Raw genomic sequence first — 24,525 nt, 5'->3', positions numbered from 1 at the left:
TTGTACATAGTTTGTTTTGTCAGTGGTATTCCATTTTTCTTTCCTGAAGGAAAACGTTATGTGTTTAAATGATTCTTTTTTTCTTTCCAGGTCCGGGGGAATAAAGGCGAAGTACTGTATATCTTAGATGCCACAAATCCACGCCATTCCAATTGGTTACGCTTTGTCCATGAGGCTCCGTCCCAGGAGCAGAAGAACTTGGCAGCTATTCAGGTTACTTTTCCTAAATGCCTTGACACAATTGTATGGAGAACTCCACAATGCATTCTTTTAGGAGCTTGTGGAAAATCATATAGTATTCCTACATTTTATTACACATTACATTAATATATTGTACACAAAAAAAGGAATCTATAGTATACCAAACAGTGTCCAGAGATGACAGCAAAATTCACTTTCTCTTATGCTTTCAATGTTTCATACCATGGGAGAAATTAAATGTCATTCCTCACCAGTAGAAATAACTGGACATCTGTGGCTTGATTTCTTTGACTGTGTGGGTTGAATAGGTTGTTACCGACATCTGGTGAGAATTTCATGCCAAGAGCACCTTTAGGCTGGGGTGACGTGAGCGTATGTTCTCTCGTGCAAGAGAACCGGGCCAATTATGAAATGACACTGGGCTCATAATCTTTTAGGCCGATTTCACACATTAGTGTCTCCAGTACGTGTGGTGACAGTTTTCTCACGTCCCGGAGACACTGACACATGTAGACCCATTCAAATGAATGGGTTTATGCACATGTCAGCATGTTTTCACGGACCATGTGTCCGCGTGCTAAACACGCAGACATGTCCGTTTTCATCCGGACATATGGGCGGCAAAATGTGCCACACACATGCACACAGAGAACAGTGCGCACTGTCCTCCATGTGCATGGATGGCCATCGGGGAAGTAGCGCTACTGTAAGCACTGTTCCCCTGCATGTGGTGCTCAACGCGGCTGTCATTATTCTCCCCCACTCTGCCGGCGAGCAGCGTGACCAGGGGAGAATGAATGAATGAAAAACCTGACGTGGGGTCCCTCTATGTTTTTAAACCAATCCGGCAAAACTCACAGGTGCGGGCTGATATTCTCAGGCTGGTAAGGGGCCATGGATATGGGGCCCCTCAGCCTAAAAACAGCAGCCAGCAGCTGCCCAGAAAAGGCACATGTATTAGATGCACCAATTCTGGAGCTTTGCCCGATTCTTCCCACTTGCCCTGTAGCGGTGGCAAGTGGAGTAATTGGGGGTTAATGTCACCTTCCTATTGTAAGGTGACATTAAGCCCGGCTTAGTAATGGAGAGGTCAATAAGACACCTCTCCATTACTAATCCTAGAGTTGGTGAAGGGTTAAATCAATACGCACATAAAGTATTTTAATGAAATTATGAACCATACGGTTTTGCCATCTTTATTATACTGGTAATCCAAGCGACGCCCTCGATCTCCTGTAAAAAAAAAAAATAAAAATAACAAACCAACAATATACCATACCTGTCTGACATTCAGTCAGTCCCATACCTTAATCCATATCTGGGGGATAGACAGTTTACAAGGAGTGGTGCTAATGTGACCGGCCCGGCTGTAAACTACTAGGGAATGAATGATACGCAGCTCAGTAACTAGCAGCAACGTCACTGAGTCTATTCTCGCTGCCGGCATGAACTCCTGTAACCTCAGGACTGTGGAAGAATGCAAGTGATGAGGTCACTGTGACAGAGCTTGAACTGCCGTGACCTTATCACTTGCATTATCCCACGGTTCTGAGGTCACAGGAGTTCATACCGGCAGCGAGCACAGACTCAGTGACATCAGCACTAGTTACTGAGCTTGTGCCCGCTGCGTATTATTCATTCACTCTCCCCTGCTAGTGCTGATCGCCGGCCGAGCAGGGAAGAATGGATGACAGCCAGCTTCAGCACCACACGCAGAGGAACAACACTTACAGTAGCACTACTTCCCTGATGGCCATCCGAGTGGTACTGATGTGGCACACGGGCGGCACACGTATACTGCATGTAGTACACACACAGACACAAGGACACTGATATCTCCGGTACTGTTTTTTCCGGTACCAGAAATATTAGGACGAGTGAAACCGGCCTTAGACTGTGCTCCAATTCTTTCCCAAGAGAGAATCACACCATAGGTATGGAGGATGTGGAGAAAGTAATTTCTCCAAATCCTTCACTGCCAGCGTCTGCGGCAATCGGACTGCACTTGGAAGGCATCCGAGCGCAGTCTGTTGTTTCACATGCACCCACAGACTGTATAGGTGCAGGCGATAATATTCTCAGATGATCTCACAGCATGCTGCGCTTGTTTTCTCATGCTGAATCGATGTGAGAAAATAAACGCACATCTGCCCCATAGTATAATATTGGTTCTAGTGCAATCCAATTTTTAATCAGATTGCACTCATTCAATTTATATACTTGTTGTGAGAGCGAGCTCTTAGAAATATATTTACTTAGAAATTTGGTGAACAGATCAAAACATATTTTACCCTCTGCATTTTATTTTTACATTGACAGCCATATGAGGACTTGTTTAATGCAGGATGAGTTGAAATTTTGAATAACACTGTCCATTTCACCATATAATATACTGAAATATGGGGAAACATTCCAAGTGAGTTAAATGCTGAAAAAACCTACAATTCTGTCATTTTGGGGGGTTTTGTTTTAACAAATTCATTCTGAAGAAAAATTGGCCTGGTAACATGATTCTTCAGATCAGTATGATCACAGTCATACCAAATTTACAAAAATGGGGCCATGTTTCAAGACCCAGCATTAATGGAGCTGAATAAGAGCTTGTTCTTTCCATCCCATGCTAAAGTTTTTATTAAAAGGAATTTTTCATGTCCCAAATGCAATTACTGTATGCTGCAGAAACTTCATGGTTAATAGCACTTGAAGGTACCTGGCCACTGCACTGAAAGCCTGGGTAATGGGAGGAAATTAATTTAATCCTCCCGATAGCCTTCTACTTTGAGACATAGAGGCATGGTGGCCAGCTCAGCTTCAGTCACAGGTTAATGAGCAGTGGCTATATCCTCACCCTATACCGGCTGGCTGTGAGTCAGTCCAGGGAGGAGTTACAGCCCCCGCTCACTACATACTGAGCGGTTACTGTAGTCGCATCATCCGCGCCTCTATGACTGAAAGTCGGAGCCTGCCGGGATGAATAATTCATTTTCTCCTGTAGTCGTGCTTTCACTGTGGCGGCCTCACAGCTTCAGGACAGTATTACCCTGCAGACTAACCCTTTATCTGCCGGTTCATAGCATTTGGTGACATGAGAGGTTCCTGTCTATATAATTTTGGGGTATAATGTTTTGATCACTTGGTATTGCATTTTTGTTGGAGGTATGGTAAAAAAAATTAAATTCTGCCTTTTTTTACATTTACTAATTGTTAGATAATTATATATTTCACTAGATCAGGCTTTCATGCTCATTTGTATCTTTTACATTTCTTTACATTTGTATTGTGAAAAGGAAAGTAATTTGAACTTGGTTTTTTATTATTTATATATTTTGAAAACTTTAATTTAAAATTTCATTTCACTTATTTTAGTCACTGTAGGGGAATTGGTCCTCCAGTCATTTGATTGCTTGTACTGTATACTACAGTATTGCATTATACAGTAAAATTTCCAATCTCCCACGAAGCCCAGCCTACAGTGTTTCATCATATATTAAAATTCACAATCTCCCATGAAGCCCAGCCTACAGTGTTTCCTCGTATAGTAAAATTTACAATCTCCCATGAAGCCCAGTCTACAGTGTTTCATCATATAGGAAAATTTACAATCTCCCATGAAGGCCAGCCTGTGGTTGTGCTTTTCAGAATCACCAAGATGGCGATGATGGGGGCCTATAGCATGCTACTGCTGTCAAGGAAAACCATTGATGCTGTGCGATTGTGGGGGGGCAATGACAAAATCGAATTGTGTCACTTAAATGTCACTGTCAGAGATTAACAGTGGCAAATAAGTGGCAGTGACCGGCACAAGCTAGCCAGGGGCCGTCTATTCAACACCTCCAGTACCTGTCATGTATGATGCTTGGCTCCAAATTTTGCTGTGTTCTCCCCCCCCCCATTCCATCATGTTATGGCAAGGAACAAGAAAGGGTTAAAGGAGTATTCACAATTCATATACAGTAATGTATTGAATAAGACGTAGTTTAAAGATTATTTTGATCCACAGCAGAGAGATTTTCTGTCTTTTAAAGATATTTTTTTTCCCAGTTAGCAACACAACTAAGCAGTTTTAATTTAAGATTTGATGCTTTGCTGAGTGACTGCAGTTTTCTATTCCTTAGGGTATGGCTCCACGGTCCGGAGGGGCGGCGGTATCGCCGCAGCGGCGAAGCCGCTCGGCGCTAAGCCCCGCCCCCTTTCTGGGACACGATGGTGCCGGATGTGTACAGTACACATCCGGGATCATCGCACCCCTCGCCATAGGGCCCTGTGATATGCCTTGCGGGGACGCTGCGTCCCCACAAGGTGTACGGACATGCTGCGATCTGAAAAGACGCGCAGCATGTCCGGAGTCGCAGGGCCGCCGCGTGCGGGTTTCCACGCAGAGTGGAGACGGGATTTCAAAAAATCCCCTCCACTATGCTGGAACATCTGGACGCTGCTTTTTTGACGCTGCAGCTCTGCGCAGCGTCAAAAAAGCAGCGTTTCCTGACCGTGGAAACATACCCTTATTGTTTTTAAATAGACTTCAATACTTTGGTAAGCAAATTACCTCTTCAGAGAAGAAGAGGACTAGAACTCCAGTTCCACCTATTAGAGATAGTAACCCTGTAAGTCAATATCGACCCTTTAACGAGCCTTACCACATGATGACATAAGAAAATAGACAAACCAGAATCTCAGTTTGCAGACACGTTTCAGGATATTGCCTCTCATCAGTGCAAAGCATGAGATCTGATATCTTTTTTGGCTAGGTGAGAGGCTTCTATACAAATGGACAAGAAGAAGGAAACTGACTCTCCTGTGTCTTTTGGAGGTTGTCACCTACAAGTTAAATACCCTACAAATATTCAGTTAAACCATATGAAAAAGACACATTTATAGAGTACTCGGGGTTCATGACACTCATAAATGCACAGTATTAAACTGTTTGCCTGGGTGCGACGGGGATAAAGTTTCTCTTTTAGGAAATAATTATTTATTACACGATACTCAAGATTACATTTACCGTATTTTCCGGAATACAAGATGACTTTTTAACCCCTAAAAATTGTCCCAAAAGGCGGGGGTCGTCTTATACGCCGGGTACGGAGTGTGCAGGGAGCGATCCTGGATGGTTCCCAGGGTCTGAAGGAGAGGAAACTCTCCTTCAGGCCCTGGGATCCATAGTCATGTAAAAAATAAAGAATAAAAATAAAAAATATGGATATACTCACCCCTCCGAGAAGCCTGGCTGTCACCGCTGCAAGTGTCTGCCTCCATTCCTAAGAATTGCAGAGCGAGAAAGACCTTCGATGACGTCGCGGTCAGGTGACCGGTCACATGAGCGGTCACGGACCAATCACAAGACAGTGACGTCATCGAAGGTCCTTCACGCTCTGCAATTCTTAGGAACGGAGGCAGATGCTTGCAGCGGTGACAGCCAGGCTTCTCGGAGGGGTGAGTATATCCATATTTTTTTATGTTTATTCTTTATTTTTTACATGACTATGGATCCTAGGGCCTGAAGGAGAGTCTCCTCTCCTCCAGACCCTTTTAAATCTAGAGGAATTAAAGGTGCTGACATTTGTGAAACTTTTCAAACTGCAACAAGTTAAATGAAGGTTTTTGACTTGATGGCTCCAGGATATTATCAATGCTCCTTTTTTGTCTTAATCTGCATACTAAAATGAGACTCTGTCCTCAGGCAGCATTGAATATGCAGAAATACTGCACGTGAACGCAGCTTAAGCTTTCCTATATTTTCCTGAATTGATTTTATCTTCAAATTCATATCTTCTCTGGAGTCTTGAAGCCTTGGCCCACTAAAGTAAGGGTTTGTTCACATGTTGCACTTTATCCTGGTTGAAAACTTAGCATATTACAGTATCAGTATTTCTGAAATCTCATTCACATGCTGCTTATTTATTCCTTACAGATTGGACCCATCAAAGCGTTTTTTCATGTTTACATATCTGCAGCATGTCAATTCTTTCAGCGTTTTTGCAGCATTTTTCACCCATTCAAATGACTGGAATAAAAGCGCAAATAATCTGTTTTTTGCTGCAGAAACATCTGCTGCAAATACTTAAAATGTGCACTTAGACTTGGTATTGTCACATGTGGCCTTTTTGCAGCATTTTGCTAAATATATTTATGCAATGTATTTGGTGTGTAAGATATGCAGTGTTTTACAATACCAACATAATCAGTGAAGTCTGAAATTTCATGCAGACTTAACGTTTTTTTTTCTGTGTCTATCTTGAGCCATGCTGTGCTTTTGCCAAGATGCAGCATGTCAATTCTTTCAACATTTTTGCAGCTCTTTTCACCCATAAGAGTGAATGGATAAAAAAACACAAGCAAAAACACAGCAAAAAAGCATCTAAAAATGCGATAAAAATGCGCTTATTGTACATAGCATTTTTGCTACCTTCAGTCTGATTTTTGATGCAGAAAAAAATGTTGTAAAAAGTCAACATGTGAACATAACCTTAAATTCAGTTTGTTTCACAATGGACCTCTCCGTGCGTATTGACAGCTGTGCGTTCTTGTTTTTACTTTTTTCCTATATTTAATGAATAACTACACTCATATACTAAATAATATGTCTTGCAAATTTTCTTACTGCCATCTCCTGGCTGTTATTTTTTGGTCTCATTTTCATTTTGAAATAATTGTCTAAATATATATATCTAATATATAATTGCCTAGAATACTACTTCCTGCAATTTGTGCCAACTTCCGTGGCTTTGTCCGGAGCTAATGTCCGGAGCTAATGTCCGGAGCTAATGTCCGGAGCTAATGTCCGGAGATAAGTGACGTCACCAGTGTCCTACACCCAGGCAGAGCACAGGGGCCCCAGGCAGCATATGGGGCCCCAGGCAGAGCACAGTGGCCCCAGGCAGAGCACAGGGGCCCCGGGCAGCATATGGGGCCCCAGGCAGAGCACAGTGGTCCCAGGCAGAGCACAGGGGCCCCAGGCAGCCTATGGGGCCCCAGGCAGAGCACAGTGGCCCCAGGCAGAGCACAGGGGCCCCAGGCAGCATATGGGGCCCCAGGCAGCATATGGGGCCCCAGGCAGAGCACAGTGGCCCCAGGCAGAGCACAGGGGCCCCAGGCAGAACATGGGGCCCCAGGCAGAGCACAGGGGCCCCAGGCAGCATATGGGGCCCCAGGCAGAGCACAGGGGCCCCAAGCAGCATATGGGGCCCCAGGCAGAGCACAGTGGCCCCAGGCAGCATATGGGGCCCCAGGCAGAGCACAGTGGCCCCAGGCAGAGCACAGGGGCCCCAGGCAGCATATGGGGCCCCAGGCAGAGCACAGTGGTCCCAGGCAGAGCACAGGGGCCCCAGGCAGCTTATGGGGCCCCAGGCAGAGCACAGTGGCCCCAGGCAGAACATGGGGCCCCAGGCAGAGCACAGTGGCCCCAGGCAGAGCACAGGGGCCCCAGGCAGACCATAGGGCCCCAGGCAGAGCACAGGGGCCCCAGGCAGAGCACAGGGGCCCCAGGCAGCATATGGGGCCCCAGGCAGAGCACAGGGGCCCCAGGCAGCATATGGGGCCCCAGGCAGAGCACAGTGGCCCCAGGCAGAGCACAGGGGCCCCAGGCAGCATATGGGGCCCCAGGCAGAGCACAGTGGTCCCAGGCAGAGCACAGGGGCCCCAGGCAGCCTATGGGGCCCCAGGCAGAGCACAGTGGCCCCAGGCAGAACATGGGGCCCCAGGCAGAGCACAGGGGCCCCAGGCAGAGCACAGGGGCCCCAGGCAGCATATGGGGCTCCAGGCAGAGCACAGTGGTCCCAGGTAGAGCACAGGGGCCCCAGGCAGCCTATGGGGCCCCAGGCAGAGCACAGGGGCCCCAGGCAGCATGTGGGGCCCCAGGCAGAGCACAGTGGCCCCAAGCAGAGCACAGGGGCCCCAGGCAGAACATGGGGCCCCAGGCAGAGCACAGGGGCCCCAGGCAGAGCACAGGGGCCCCAGGCAGCATATGGGGCCCCAGGCAGAGCACAGCGATATTTTGGACCACTGTGCGGTGTTTCAGACCCCCTGTGTGATGTCTGGGGCCCTGTTCTTAAGTATATTAAAGATTAAAGTAACGTATATTAAAGTATATTATAGATCAAATTTGACACGTTTATGAGCACCATTGAGTGATATACTCAAGAATGACATAATTTTTCAACATTTTATGGTTTCAAACTGTAAACACTCAGAGTTTTTTTTACTTCAACCAGAAAACCTTAACGGTTCATAAAAAACTTGACTGTTCAGGATATGATAAAAGTCATAGTATTCTGAATCTTTAACTTATAAAGATACCTTTACATGGGGTGATTATTGGTTCCAGAGAGGCTTTCGGCCGATAATCGTACACATGGCTGGTGACAGGACAATACAATATAAACGTTCAAAGGTAAACACTGATAACATTAAAATCTAATATATAATTGCCTAGAATACTACTTCCGGCAATTTGTGCCAACTTCCGTGGCTTTGTCCGGAGATAATGTCCGGAGATAAGTGACGTCACCAGCGTCCTACACCCGCTCAGGGTGGACAAAGATATATGCCTTCGTGGTGCGCGGCACTTTTCTGATTGGTTGCCGCCTGCCGCGAGCGACCAATCAGAAATGTGCCGTACTGTCAAGAATTGTCAAGAGCTGGTGAGTGCAGCCATTTTTTGTTCTTTCTTACTATTATTTATTAATTGTATTATTCTTACATTTGAATAAATAAAGTATATATGGATTCTAGACTCCCGATTCTTTAGAATCGGGCTGCCATCTAGTCTAATATATAAAGCTGAATGTGTGTATGTGTGTATGTGTGTATTTCCGGGATTGGCATCTGAACCGTCGCAGCTACAGCCACAAAATTTTGCACAGTCACACGTCTGGACCCCGAGAGCGTCATAGGCTATGTTGTGAGGTGAAATTTTAACCCCGCGCTTTCCAATTCACCAAACAATTTTGCCCCTATCTACATAATGGGGAAAAAGTGAAAGGAAAAGTGTTGGAGACGTCGCAGCTACAGGCACAAAATTTTGCACAGTCACATGTCTGGACCCCGAGAGCGTTAAAGCTATGTTGTGAGGTGAAATTTTAACCCCGCGCTTTCCAATTCACCAAACAATTTTGCCCCTATCTACATAATGGGGAAAAAATGAAAGGAAAAGTGTTGGAGGCAAATTAACAGCTGCCAGATGTGAACAAGGGGGACTTAAAGAATGAGAGCGATGGCGCCAAAGAGTATATACTGTACAGTTGCTAAGGTGGGGCCCCAACATGGGATAATCACCACACCACCACGGGGATATGAACACACACACAAAATGCGCCACACACTACCACGTGCTCGAACACATATACCACCCTCAGCGCACATTTCACCACACATACACCAACCTCGCCACATAAAAGTTGAAACACAAAAGTCGCCGCTCAAAACTCGCCACGCGCAAAACTCTCCACATGCAAAACTCGCCACATGTGCAAAACTCACCTCATGGAAAACTCGCCACACGCAAAACTTGCACACGCAGAAAAATTGCCACATGCACAAAAGTTGCAACACATGCAAAAGTTGCCTCACACAAAACTTGCACATACTCAAAAGGCACCACACATAAAACTCGCCATGCGCAAAACTCGCCATGCGCAAAACTTGCTGCACACAACTTGCTACACTAACCTGTCACATGCAACTCGACACACAAAAAATTGCTACACGCATGTCGCCACACAAAACTCATCTTACAAAAGTCGCTACATGCATGTCGCCACACGCAACTCAACACACACAACTTGACACACGAAACTCGCCCTAAAACACACACAAGTCTCGTATTATCCTTCAAAAATAAAAATCTGATTAATAAGCTGACAAACTACAAGAGCAACAAATGTACCATATAGGAATCCGGCAGCTGTCAGTCACATGACCAGTCTATTATGTGTATGTGTGAGCTAATATATACTGCCAGGGGGTGGGCTTACTGTTGGCTGGGGATTTATCAGGCTGCCAATTTAGCTTACAAATACTGAGGTAAAAATACTGACCAAATAACGTGTGAACGAGGTCTAATACAGGAGGAGATGACATACAGATATATACTATATACAGGAGGAGATGACACACAGGTATATACTATTTACAGGGGAGATGACACACAGGTATATACTATATGCAGGAGGAGATGACACACAGATATATACTATATACAGGAGAGATGACACACAGGTATATACTATATAGAGGAGGAGATGACATACAGGTACATACTACACACAGGAGGAGATGACATACAGGTATATACTATATACAGAAGGAGATGACACACAGGTATATACTATATACCGGAGCAGATTACCTACAGGTATATAGTATATAGAGGAGATGACATACAGGTATATGCTATGTATAGGAGGATATGACATACAGGTATATACTATATATAGGAGGAGATGACACACAGATATATACTATATATAGGTGAGATGACACACAGGTATATACTATATACAGGAGGAGATTACATACAGGTATATACTATATATAGGAGGAGATGACATACAGGTATATACTATATACAGGGGAGATGACACACAGCAGGTATATACTATATACAGGGGAGATGACATACAGGTATATACTATATACAGGAGATGACATACAGGTGTATACTATATATAAGGGAGATGACAAACATGTATAGACTGAGGTGAAAATGAGAGGTGTGAGGTGAAAATGAAAAGGTGTGAGTGCAAAATGAGAGGAGTGAGGGAAAATAGTGGAGTGATCGGAAAATGACAGATGTGAGGTCGAAATGACAAGTGTTAGGGGGGAATGAGAGGAGTGAGGGGGAAAATAAGAGGAGTGAGGGGGAAAATGAGAGATGTGAGGGGGAAAATGAAAGATGTGATGGGGAAAATGAGAGGTGTGATGGGAAAATAAGAGAAGTGAGGTGCTATAACTAATCACAGATATTTACTATGCCCAGGCAATGCCGGGCTCTTCAGCTAGCTTAGATTTACAATCTCCATGCTTTTTTCATGGTCAACTTTATGTGGCCTGTTCAAGAGTTGGAACAGCCAAAAATCTGTTTGTCTTTGCTCCTGAAGGAAAAACTAAGAATGTCGTTTATCAAAAGGCTCTCGAATAAGTAGTAGAAGATTACTTCACATTACTTGGCCAATTTAGTTAAATCTGTGTGGAATATCTCTGGTGTTGAAATATATGTTGTAAAATGCTTCTATTAGCTTAGTTTTTTTCCTTTTAATAATTACATTTCTGTCTATTTGTTTTGTGGTTTTTTTGTGCAGAACAAATTTTTGTTAACACATTCTATTTTACTAACAGCAGTTATTACCCCGGGCGAAGCCGGGTAGTACAGCTAGTAACTAATCTAATATATAATTGCCTAGAATACTACTTCCTGCAATTTGTGCCAACTTCCGTGGCTTTGTCCGGAGCTAGTGTTCGGAGATAATGTTCGGAGCTAATGTCCGGAGCTAATGTCCGGAGCTAATGTCCGGAGATTAATTGCCTAGAATACTACTTCCTGCAATTTGTGCCAACTTCCGTGGCTTTGTCCGGAGCTAATGTCCGGAGATAATGTCCGGAGCTAATGTCCGGAGCTAATGTCCGGAGATAAGTGACGTCACCAGTGTCCTACACCCAGGCAGAGCACAGGGGCCCCAGGCAGCATATGGGGCCCCAGGCAGAGCACAGTGGCCCCAGGCAGAGCACAGGGGCCCCAGGCAGCATATGGGGCCCCAGGCAGAGCACAGTGGTCCCAGGTAGAGCACAGGGGCCCCAGGCAGCCTATGGGGCCCCAGGCAGAGCACAGGGGCCCCAGGCAGCATATGGGGCCCCAGGCAGAGCACAGTGGCCCCAGGCAGAGCACAGGGGCCCCAGGCAGCATATGGGGCCCCAGGCAGAGCACAGTGGTCCCAGGCAGAGCACAGGGGCCCCAGGCAGCCTATGGGGCCCCAGGCAGAGCACAGTGGCCCCAAGCAGAACATGGGGCCCCAGGCAGAGCACAGGGGCCCCAGGCAGAGCACAGGGGCCCCAGGCAGCATATGGGGCCCCAGGCAGAGCACAGGGGCCCCAGGCAGCATATGGGGCCCCAGGCAGAGCACAGTGGCCCCAGGCAGAGCACAGGGGCCCCAGGCAGCATATGGGGCCCCAGGCAGAGCACAGGGGCCCCAGGCAGCATATGGGGCCCCAGGCAGAGCACAGTGGTCCCAGGCAGAGCACAGGGGCCCCAGGCAGCCTATGGGGCCCCAGGCAGAGCACAGTGGCCCCAGGCAGAACATGGGGCCCCAGGCAGAGCACAGGCACCCCAGGCAGAGCACAGGGGCCCCAGGCAGCATATGGGGCCCCAGGCAGAGCACAGGGGCCCCAGGCAGCATATGGGGCCCCAGGCAGAGCACAGGGGCCCCAGGCAGCATATGGGGCCCCAGGCAGAGCACAGTGGCCCCAGGCAGAGCACAGGGGCCCCAGGAAGCCTATGAGGCCCCAGGCAGAGCACAGGCAGAGCACAGGGGCCCCAGGCAGCATATGGGGCCCCAGGCAGAGCACAGGGGCCCCAGGCAGCATATGGGGCCCCAGGCAGAGCACAGTGGCCCCAGGCAGAGCACAGGGGCCCCAGGCAGCCTATGGGGCCCCAGGCAGAGCACAGTGGCCCCAGGCAGCATATGGGGCCCCAGGCAGCATATGGGGCCCCAGGTAGAGCACAGTGGCCCCAGGCAGAGCATAGGGGCCCCAGGCAGAACATGGGGCCCCAGGCAGAGCACAGGGGCCCCAGGCAGAGCACAGGGGCCCCAGGCAGAATATGGGGCCCCAGGCAGAGCACAGGGGCCCCAGGCAGCATATGGGGCCCCAGGCAGAGCACAGTGGCCCCAGGCAGAGCACAGGGGCCCCAGGCAGCATATGGGGCCCCAGGCAGAGCACAGTGGTCCCAGGCAGAGCACAGGGGCCCCAGGCAGCTTATGGGGCCCCAGGCAGAGCACAGTGGCCCCAGGCAGAAAATGGGGCCCCAGGCAGAGCACAGGGGCCCCAGGCAGAGCACAGGGGCCCCAGGCAGCATATGGGGCCCCAGGCAGAGCACAGGGGCCCCAGGCAGCATATGGGGCCCCAAGCAGAGCACAGTGGCCCCAGGCAGAGCACAGAAGCCCCAGGCAGAACATGGGGCCCCAGGCAGAGCACAGGGGCCCCAGGCAGAGCACAGGGGCCCCAGGCAGCATATGGGGCCCCAGGCAGAGCACAGGGGCCCCAGGCAGCATATAGGGCCCCAGGCAGAGCACAGTGGCCCCAGGCAGAACACAGGGGCCCCAGGCAGAGCACAGTGGTCCCAGGCAGAGCACAGGGGCCCCAGGCAGCCTATGGGGCCCCAGGCAGAGCACAGTGGCCCCAGGTAGAACATGGGGCCCCAGGCAGAGCACAGGGGCCCCAGGCAGAGCACAGGGGCCCCAGGCAGCATATGGGGCCCCAGGCAGAGCACAGTGGTCCCAGGTAGAGCACAGGGGCCCCAGGCAGCCTATGGGGCCCCAGGCAGAGCACAGGGGCCCCAGGCAGCATATGGGGCCCCAGGCAGAGCACAGGGGCCCCAGGCAGCATATGGGGCCCCAGGCAGAGCACAGTGGCCCCAGGCAGAGCACAGAGGCCCCAGGCAGAACATGGGGCCCCAGGCATAGCACAGGGGCCCCAGGCAGCATATGGGGCCCTAGGCAGAGCACAGGGGCCCCAGGCAGCATATGGGGCCCCAGGCAGAGCACAGGGGCCCCAGGCAGCATATGGGGCCCCAGGCAGAGCATAGCGATATTTTGGACCACTGTGCGGTGTTTCAGACCCCCTGTGTGATGTCTGGGGCCCTGTTCTTAAGTATATTAAAGATTAAAGTAACGTATATTAAAGTATATTATAGATCAAATTTGACACGTTTATGAGCACCATTGAGTGATATACTCAAGAATGACATAATTTTTCAACATTTTATGGTTTCAAACTGTAAACACTCAGAGTTTTTTTTACTTCAACCAGAAAACCTTAACGGTTCATAAAAAACTTGACTGTTCAGGATATGATAAAAGTCATAGTATTCTGAATCTTTAACTTATAAAGATACCTTTACATGGGGTGATTATTGGTTCCAGAGAGGCTTTCGGCCGATAATCGTACACATGGCTGGTGACAGGACAATACAATATAAACGTTCAAAGGTAAACACTGATAACATTAAAATCTAATATATAATTGCCTAGAATACTACTTCCGGCAATTTGTGCCAACTTCCGTGGCTTTGTCTGGAGATAATGTCCGGAGATAAGTGACGTCACCAGCGTCCTACACCCGCTCAGGGTGGACAAAGATATATGCCTTCGTGGTGCGCGGCACTTTTCTGATTGGTTGCCGCCTGCCGCGAGCGACCAATCAGAAATGTGCCGTACTGTGACACACTCCGCCCGCCATTTTGGTGTGATTTTTGAATTTTTACCTCACAGCAAGTTTCTACTGCGTGGAGGCAGTCCCAGTGACGTCGCTCTTCAAGCTCCTGCCGAATTTCGTCAAAAAAATGATAATACCATTTACCAAAACTATATATATTTAGTTGTGAAGTGGTTCAGTGACATTTTCACACCAATTTTGAACTTTTGTTTGGTGTTTTCTCCATATACTGCCTATTATTCACTGACTGTTATACTGAGAGACTGCCGTTTATTAACCTCTTCTTTGCCACACTGGGTATATTGCTCTATTATTTGCCACATAAGGACATTGTCCATTATTGCCCAGCAATTTCTCTGCAATATAAACTGCCTATTTATTAATATCTGTATTCCTGCAAAGAACTATTGCCTATTATTAACTGGCTATTTTCCTACTACCTGACACTGCCTCTTATTAACCTGTTGTTTGCCACCACCACGCTTAAAGCTGTTTAGCTTAGCCAACATGAGCTCTAATAGTAAGGATACTAATGACACAGAGCCCAAAGCTGCTGATGGCGCACGGAAGATTAGGTCTGATTTAAAGTATACTAATAATGCAGAGCAAAAAGACGCCGATGCCGCACGTGAGCGTAAACAGCGTGCTAACAAGAGTACAGAGGATAGATGCAAGCGCCTGGACACTGTTAAGTATAGTAATGACACAGAGTCCAAAGCTGCTGATGGCGCACGTAAGATCAGGTCTGATATAAAGTATGGTAATGATGCAGAGCGAAAAGCCGCCGATGCCGCACGTAAGCGTAAACAGCGTGTTAACAAGAGTACAGAGGATAGATGCAAGTGCCTGGATACCGTTAAGTATACTAATGACACAGAGCCCAAAGCTGCTGATGGCGCATGTAAGATCATGTGTGATATAAAGTATGGTAATGATGCAGAGCAAAAAGCCGCCGATGCCGCACGTAAGCGCAAACAGCATGTTAACAAGAGTACAGAGGATAGATGCAAGCGCCTGGATACTGTTAAGTATACTAATGACACAGAGTGTAAAGCTGCTGATGGCGCACGTAAGATCAGGTCTGATATAAAGTATGGTAATGATGCAGAGCGAAAAGCCGCCGATGCCACACGTAAGCGCAAACAGCGTGTTAACAAGAGTACAGAGGATAGATGCAAGCGCCTGGATACTGTTAAGTATACTAATGACACAGAGTCCAAAGCTGCTGATGGCGCACGTAAGATCAGGTGTGATATAAAGTATGGTAATGATGCAGAGCGAAAAGCCGCCGATGCTGCACGTAAGCGTAAACAGCGTGCTAACAAGAGTACAGAGGAGAGATGCAAGCGCCTGGACACTGCTAAGTATACTAATGACACAGAGCCCAAAGCTGCTGATGGCGCACGTAACATCAGGTCTGATAATAAGTATACCAATGACGCAGAGCGAAAAGCCGCCGATGCTGCACGTAAGCGTAAACAGCGTGCTAACAAGAGTACAGAGGATAGATGCAAGCGCCTGGACACTGTTAAGTATACTAATGACACAGAGCCCAAAGCTGCTGATGGCGCACGTAACATCAGGTCTGATAATAAGTATACCAATGACGCACAGCGAAAAGACACCGATGCTGCACGTAAGCGCAAACAGCGTGCTAACAAGAGTACAGAGGATAGATGTAAGTGCCTGGACACTGTTAAGTATACTAATGACACAGAGCCCAAAGCTGCTGATGGCGCACGTAACATCAGGTCTGATAATAAGTATACCAATGACGCAGAGCGAAAAGCCGCCGATGCCGCACGTAAGCGCAAACAGCGTGCTAACGAGACTACAGAGGACAGACAGAAGCGCCTGGACACTGTTAATGCTGCTTGCAATAAACGCATTACTAATGAGTCTTTTGAGGACAAAACTAATCGATTAAGTAATAAAGCTGCTGCTGCACGCTCTCAACGTTGCAAACATAATATTTCCACGTCCTCAGTCATAGATTCTGCCCACAATACAGCTTCTTTGTCTCCATTCATAGAATGTGTGCAGCCTGAAGCTCCTTTAACCGTTGGTAAATCTGCACGTAAGCGCAAACACTGTCCTACTTACACTCCAAATGATAAACGCCGTCGCCTGTACACCGTTAAGTCTGCTTATAAGACATGCTTCACACCTGACTCTTCTAAGGCAACAAACAAACCATTACCAAATGCAGCTGGTGCACGCCGTGAACGGCGCAAAAAAAACGCTTGCACCTCCTTATTAATAAACCCTGACCACGATACACCTTCCAACTCCTCAGTGATTGAATCTGTGGACAGTGAAGATCCTCTACCAGGTCCACGCTTTATATATGTTGGCTTAAAGAAACATTCCAATGCTCCGTTACCACAACCTGTACCTCAACATCCTACAGGTTTTACTAATGATGACAGTACCATAGTAGAACACTCCTGTGGTTCTATGAACTATTTATGTGAACATTGTCAAGCATTACATTTTAATGCTGAGATACCAGCAGATAAAAATTTTACTCTGTGTTGTCACAAGAGTAAAGTGCATATACCTATACCCCAATATCCCGAGGTCTTTAAACGATTGCTGACAGGGGAGAGTGAGTTCAGTAAGAATCTCATGGAAAATATTCGTAGTATTAACAGCTCATTTGCTTTCGCCTCCATGGGTGCCAATATATCCCCTCCACCTGGACATGGCCCTTACTGTTTCCGTATACATGGACAAATATATCATCGTACTGGAACCCTACATCCCAGTGATGATCAAGTTCCAGCTTATGCCCAACTGTATATTTTGGATACCGCTACCGCGAATGAACAACGTTTAAACTGTGAACAAAATCAAAAATGTCATCCCACTTTGATGAGTATAATTGCTCTTCAGTTAGACAATGTGAATCCCTTTGTTGCTGCCTACAAAATGTTACGAGATGTGGAACATGAAGAACATCTTAAAGCTGAAGCTAATGGCACTCTCATGCCAAATATCATCATGGCCCTTAAAAAAGATCGGAATCAAGACCCTCGCCGATATAATAATCCAACTGTCAATGAAGTTGCTGTCGTATTTGAAAATGACAATGGAGAGCCACCATTTAATCGTGATATTTTAATACATTTACAACCGGACCCCAAAAATCCTTTGGCGCCAAGAACACAACAGGTCAGCATTCTACACAGTAATTTAGATGCTTTACTCTATCCTTTGTTTTTCCCTTACGGAGACCAGGGCTGGCATGATGGCCTCAAGCAACAAGGGCAAAGTCCACGCAGAGTTACACAACTGCAATATTACTGCTATGTGCTGTCTGTCCGTAATCAGTTTAATCCACTCCTGAATGGTGGCAAACTCACTCAGCAGTACTTAGTGGATGCTTATGTGAAAATCGAGGCAAATCGCCTAAATTATATCCGTCAACACCAAAAGGATTTGAAAGTAGAGGATTATTGTGTACTCCAGGAACATCTCCAGAAAAAATCCATTGAGAAGGGCATCCCCATTGGAAAAACGGTCATTTTACCATCTTCGTTTGAAGGCAGTCCCAGGAATATGCAGCAGCGGTACCAGGATGCCATGGCTATTGTGACTAAATATGGTCGTCCTGATCTATTCATCACCATGACCTGTAATCCGAAATGGAATAAGATTACTGAGAATTTGGAACCTTGGCAGCATGTGGAACATAGACCTGATTTGGTGGCACGTGTTTTCAAAATAAAACTGGAAGCACTCTTAAAAGACATTAACAACGGATTATTTGGGAAAATTTGCGCTATGGTTCATGTAATTGAATTTCAAAAACGTGGCCTTCCACACGCTCACATTTTGATTATTCTGGACAGCAACTCCAAATTAAGGACTGAGGAGGACATAGACAATACAGTGTGGGCTGAAATTCCCAATCCTACCCACTACCCTCAGCTCCATAAAATTGTTCTCCAACATATGATTCATGGTCCGTGTGGAGAACACAACCCAAATTCTCCCTGTATGGATCTGGGGAAGTGTACAAAAGGTTTCCCTAAAGATTTGCAACCAAGAACCATCATAGCTAAGGACGCCTATCCTACTTATCGCAGACACTTTGGCCCACCTTTTCAACACCATTCTAACATGATTGACAATTCGTGGGTGGTTCCATATAATCTGTTCCTGCTATTAAAATACAAGTGCCATATAAATGTCGAAGTTTGTGGTTCCATTCAGGCTGTGAAATATTTATTTAAATACGTCTACAAAGGACACGATAAAGCCAATGTTAAAATCTGCCAGACTAACATCCAACATGATGAAACACACCAATTCATGGATTCAAGATATGTCAGTGCACCAGAGGCAGCTTGGCGAATATTCTCATATCCAATGCATAAACAATCTCATAGCATCATTCGCCTTGCTGTACATCTACCGCATTCTCAGCCACTCTATTTTCATGAGGATGACTCTATTGGAAACATCAAACAAAAGCTCCATCAAAATTCTACACTTATGGCCTACTTCAAGCTTAATCAGAACGACCATCATGCTCATATTTATTTATACCGTGAAATTCCCGAAAACTATGTTTGGAAAGAAGGTTCTTGGGAAGTTAGAAAGCGAGCAGGTGGTTCTGTGATTGGACGAATGTATACTGTCAGTGTGAAAGACCAAGAACGCTACTATTTAAGATTGTTATTGTTACATGTCAAAGGTGCAACCAGTTTTGACAGCATAAAAACTGTACACGGAGTCACACATGAAACCTTCAAAGATGCGGCATTAGCTCTTGGCTTACTATTTGATGATAGTCTGTGGAGAAATACATTACTTGATGCCAGTATTCTCAACATGCCAGCACAGCTACGTGACATGTTTGCCTACATTTGTGTTTTTGGTCCTCCAGCTAAACCTCGGGACTTATGGGATGAATTTAAGGAACACTTTGTAGAAGACTACTGCTATGCATACCACTCCGACACTCTGGAGTGTGTCAATTGTGAAGGCTATGCTATGACAGATGTCCAACATGTTCTTAAAGCTCATGGCAAAACTTATACTGATTTTAATTTGCCACGTCCAGTCAAGAAACAACACCTCCTCCCACAGTATGATAAAGATTATGAGTTATCAGCAGCTGCTGAAATGAAAGCTACTCTAAATGAGGACCAACTTTTTGCTTTTGATGCTATCACTCAAGCTTTAGAAGACACTAATTCTACAGCAAAGTGTTTTTTCCTTGATGGTCCTGGTGGCAGCGGAAAAACGTACCTATATCATCTACTCCTACATCAGCTAAGAGGACAAGGAGACATTGTGTCACCTGCTGCCACTACTGGAATTGCCGCCAACTTGCTACAAGGTGGACGAACCATTCATTCTCTTTATGGGATTCCAATTCCTGTGAATGAAACATCTGTTTCCAGGATTAAGAATGATACCGATGCAGCAAAAGATTTGCACAGCACTAAACTTTTTATTATTGATGAGTGCACAATGCTATCCAAATATGCATTGCATGTCATTGATAGAGTTTTATGTGATGTCATGACAACAAATGTAGCTCACAAAGAAAAAACACCGTTTGGAGGTAAAGTGATTGTTTTTGGAGGCGACTTTAGACAATGTCTTCCTGTCATCCCTCATGGGACAAGAACTGATGTTGTAGAGAGCTGTATAAAATATTCACAACACTGGCAACATTTTACTCGCCTGCCACTTATTAACAACATGCGCTCCATTGATCCTCACTACAGCAGTTGGTTGCTTCAACTGGGAAATGGTGAACTATCTAATGAACATAACCTTGGAGATGATGTAATTGAAATTCCTCCAGACATGGTATGCACTGGCTCTTTAATAATTGAAATTTTTGGAGATAATCTTTGTATTGATGTGAATGACACCGAAAGCATGAATACAGCTGCATCTCATGCAATTTTATGTCCAAAAAATGAGGACGTTGAGAAAGTCAATTCCCAAGTCATGGATTTATTGATAGGTGACTATACTGAATATATCAGTGATGATTCCATCGATCCTGATGAAGCTGATGACCTCGATCAATACCCACTTGAGTTTTTGAATTCACTAACACCAACTGGAATGCCTTCACATCGGCTGAAACTTAAAATTGGCACCATTGTCATGTTATTACGTAATCTGAACACGAACAAAGGTCTCTGCAATGGTACGCGGCTCATTGTCACTGCCTTACATGCCAATATCATACTGGCTAAAGTAATTAGTGGGTCAGCAGCAGGAAATGTGGTATTCATTCCACGAATTGATTTGTGTCCATCAGAGACTGGATTACCTTTTAAATTAAGATGGAGACAATTTCCCATCAAGCCCGCATTTGCAATGACCATAAATAAATCTCAAGGCCAGACCCTCCATCGAGTTGGCATTTATCTACCAGAACCTGCTTTTGCCCATGGTCAATTGTATGTTGCTTTTTCCAGGGTGAAGCAATGTTGCAATGTGAGGGTTAAAGTGGTTAATACACCACTTCAAGGACAATTATTGGCTGATAGTACTAAAGTCTTCACACGTAATATTATCTACAAAAATATTTTAGTTTAAAGTTACTTTTCTTTTTTTTCATTATTCAGTTTTTTCTAATAACATAGACAGCAATAGGCAAATTCTATGTATAGAGATAAGGAAAAAAAATAAAAACAAAAAAAAATTAGTGTAGCCATAGACATATAGATTTTAAGTACTTATGTAGGAAACTAGACTGTGGCCCGATTCTAATGCATCGGGTATTCTAGAATATGCATGTCCCCGTAGTATATGGACAATGATGATTCCAGAATTCACGGCAGACTGTGCCCGTCGCTGATTGGTCGAGGCAACCTTTATGACATCATCGTCGCCATGGCAACCATTATGACATCTACGTCGATACTGTGCCCGTCGCTGATTGGTCAAGGCGAATTCACGGCAGACTGTGCCCGTCACTGATTGGTCGAGGCAACCTTTATGACATCATCGTCGCCATGCTGTGCCCGTCTCTGATTGGTCAAGGCCTGGCGGCCTCGACCAATCAGAGACGCGGGATTTCCAGGACAGACAGACAGACAGACAGACAGACAGACGGAAAAACCCTTAGACAATTATATATATAGATACGTATATAACATACGTACTCATTAGCATATAGGGTTAATAACTCGATATCATATCTACATAAATTTAGAAATATGATATATCAATACATATTTTTATAGGTAAGTAGAACACACATTAAGTACAAGATGTAAGATGTGTATCATCCAAATGCCTGTATTTGGTGATAGGAACCTGTATTTGAAGCTCCAGCAGTATAGCTGCTGAGAGATTTCATTTTGTTTTTAAAAAGGGTGAGGTTTTTGTGAACAGGTAAGAGACGGGTGGGATGGCTGTTCACACACATCTCTATCTCCAGGTGTGTTCTGTACATAGAAATAGATATATAGATAGGTACATATTTAGATAGATAGGGAAAGAATAGAGATTTTGCTTTCACATCAACATTTTTCTGCTATTTGGAGAATTTATGGTGGAAAAAAGGCTATTTCTGCACTTCCTGCCTAAGGGCTGACCCACGCCACTCTTGCTGTAAGTTGCATGCAATGTATACGGAATTTGTACTTCACTTGCGGCAGGTGCGGCACATGTGGTTTCTGCAGTTTTTGCCACAAAATCTCCACTTACCAGTGTTTTTGTTGTGGCTGCATTTAATGCAATTGTCGAAGCCGCGTTTGCCGCATTTACTGCAAGTTAACTCCAAGCTTCATCTACATTGCATGGCACTTGCTGAAAGTGTGTTGTAGGTCAGTTCTTTGGTGCCAAGTGTGGAAGTTGTATTGTTTTTAACATTACTTCTGCAAATATCAGAAACATGCAGATGTGAAAGAGGTTTGAGTATTAAGAAATAGGAATCAGTTAGTTAGGACCCATCAGTTCAAAGGCTACCGTGACGTGGTTGATGGGCATGCTTATATTAGCCCATCGGTGTACTATGAACGTTGATTTCTTAAATTTTACACTTCTGTAAAAATAAACACAAAAAATTTGGATACACAAAAAGGCTTTTATTTCTGTTGTACTTATTAGAATTATTTAAAATGAAGGCTTAGCTAAGCCCAAGAGATGATTAAAAACGTTTCATACCAACCCATCAGATGTAAAATTACTGTGAAAATACCTGATGGGCACACAAGTATGCGCCAGTATGGGTACTAAGAGCTTTTCCACATAATAATGAAATATTTTAAAATGTCATAGAACATACCAATATACATAGTTATTGATACATATTATTTACAGGTCCTTCTCAAAAAATTAGCATATAGTGTTAAATTTCATTATTTACCATAATGTAATGATTACAATTAAACTTTCATATATTATAGATTCATTATCCACCAACTGAAATTTGTCAGGTCTTTTATTGTTTTAATACTGATGATTTTGGCCTACAACTCCTGATAACCCAAAAAACCTGTCTCAATAAATTAGCATATTTCACCCGTCCAATCAAATAAAAGTGTTTTTTAATAACAAACAAAAAAAACATCAAATAATAATGTTCAGTTATGCACTCAATACTTTGTCGGGAATCCTTTGGCAGAAATGACTGCTTCAATGCGGCGTGGCATGGAGGCAATCAGCCTGTGACACTGCTGAGATGTTATGGAGGCCCAGGATGCTTCAATAGCGGCCTTAAGCTCATCCAGAGTGTTGGGTCTTGCGTCTCTCAACTTTCTCTTCACAATATCCCACAGATTCTCTATGGGGTTCAGGTCAGGAGAGTTGGCTGGCCAATTGAGCACAGTAATACCATGGTCAGTAAACCATTTACCAGTGGTTTTGGCACTGTGAGCAGGTGCCAGGTCGTGCTGAAAAATGAAATCTTCATCTCCATAAAGCATTTCAGCCGATGGAAGCATGAAGTGCTCCAAAATCTCCTGTTAGCTAGCTGCATTGACCCTGCCCTTGATGAAACACAGTGGACCAACACCAGCAGCTGACATGGCACCCCACACCATCACTGACTGTGGGTACTTGACACTGGACTTCAGGCATTTTGGCATTTCCTTCTCCCCAGTCTTCCTCCAGACTCTGGCACCTTGATTTCCGAATGACATGCAAAATTTGCTTTCATCAGAAAAAAGTACTTGGGACCACTTAGCAACAGTCCAGTGCTGCTTCTCTGTAGCCCAGGTCAGGCGCTTCTGCCGCTGTTTATGGTTCAAAAGTGGCTTTACCTGGGGAATGCGGCACCTGTAGCCCATTTCCTGCACACGCCTTTCCACACCAGACTCAGTCCACTGCTTCCTCAGGTTCCCCAAGGTCTGGAATCGGTCCTTCTCCACAATCTTCCTCAGGGTCCGGTCACCTCTTCTCGTTGTACAGCGTTTTCTGCCACATTGTTTCCTTCCAACAGACTTACCATTGAGGTGCCTTGATACAGCACTTTGGGAACAGCCTATTTGTTGAGAAATTTCTTTCTGGGTCTTACCCTCTTGCTTGAGGGTGTCAATGATGGCCTTCTTGACATCTGTCAGGTCGCTAGTCTAACCCATGATGGGGGTTTTGAGTAATGAACCAGGCAGGGAGTTTTTAAAAGCCTCAGGTATCTTTTGCATGTGTTTAGAGTTAATTAGTTGATTCAGAAGATTAGGGTAATAGGTCATTTAGAGAACCTTTTCTTGATATGCTAATTTATTGAGACAGGTTTTTTGGGTTATCAGGAGTTGTAGGCCAAAATCATCAGTATTAAAACAATAAAAGACCTGACAAATTTCAGTTGGTGGATAATGAATCTATAATATATGAAAGTTTAATTGTAATCATTACATTATGGTAAATAATGAAATTTAACACTATATGCTAATTTTTTGAGAAGGACCTGTATTATTT

General features: G+C 45.3%; 1 protein-coding gene across 1 annotated transcript in view; it reads left to right on the top strand.

The window, feature by feature from the left end:
* Window positions 1–24,525, top strand: part of PRDM5 (PR/SET domain 5) — a 522,790-nt gene that overhangs the window by 49,915 nt on the left and 448,350 nt on the right. Inside the window, exon 4 of the mRNA XM_077279028.1 lies at window positions 91–213. Within this exon, the coding sequence (XP_077135143.1) occupies window positions 91–213 (123 nt within the window). The remainder of the gene's footprint in view (window positions 1–90; window positions 214–24,525) is intronic.

Source organism: Ranitomeya variabilis, chromosome 1, assembly GCF_051348905.1.
Source record: "Ranitomeya variabilis isolate aRanVar5 chromosome 1, aRanVar5.hap1, whole genome shotgun sequence".
Lineage (NCBI taxonomy): Eukaryota > Metazoa > Chordata > Amphibia > Anura > Dendrobatidae > Ranitomeya > Ranitomeya variabilis.
The sequence above is the reverse complement of the archived record's forward strand: the minus strand, read 5'-3'. Positions and strand labels throughout refer to the sequence as shown.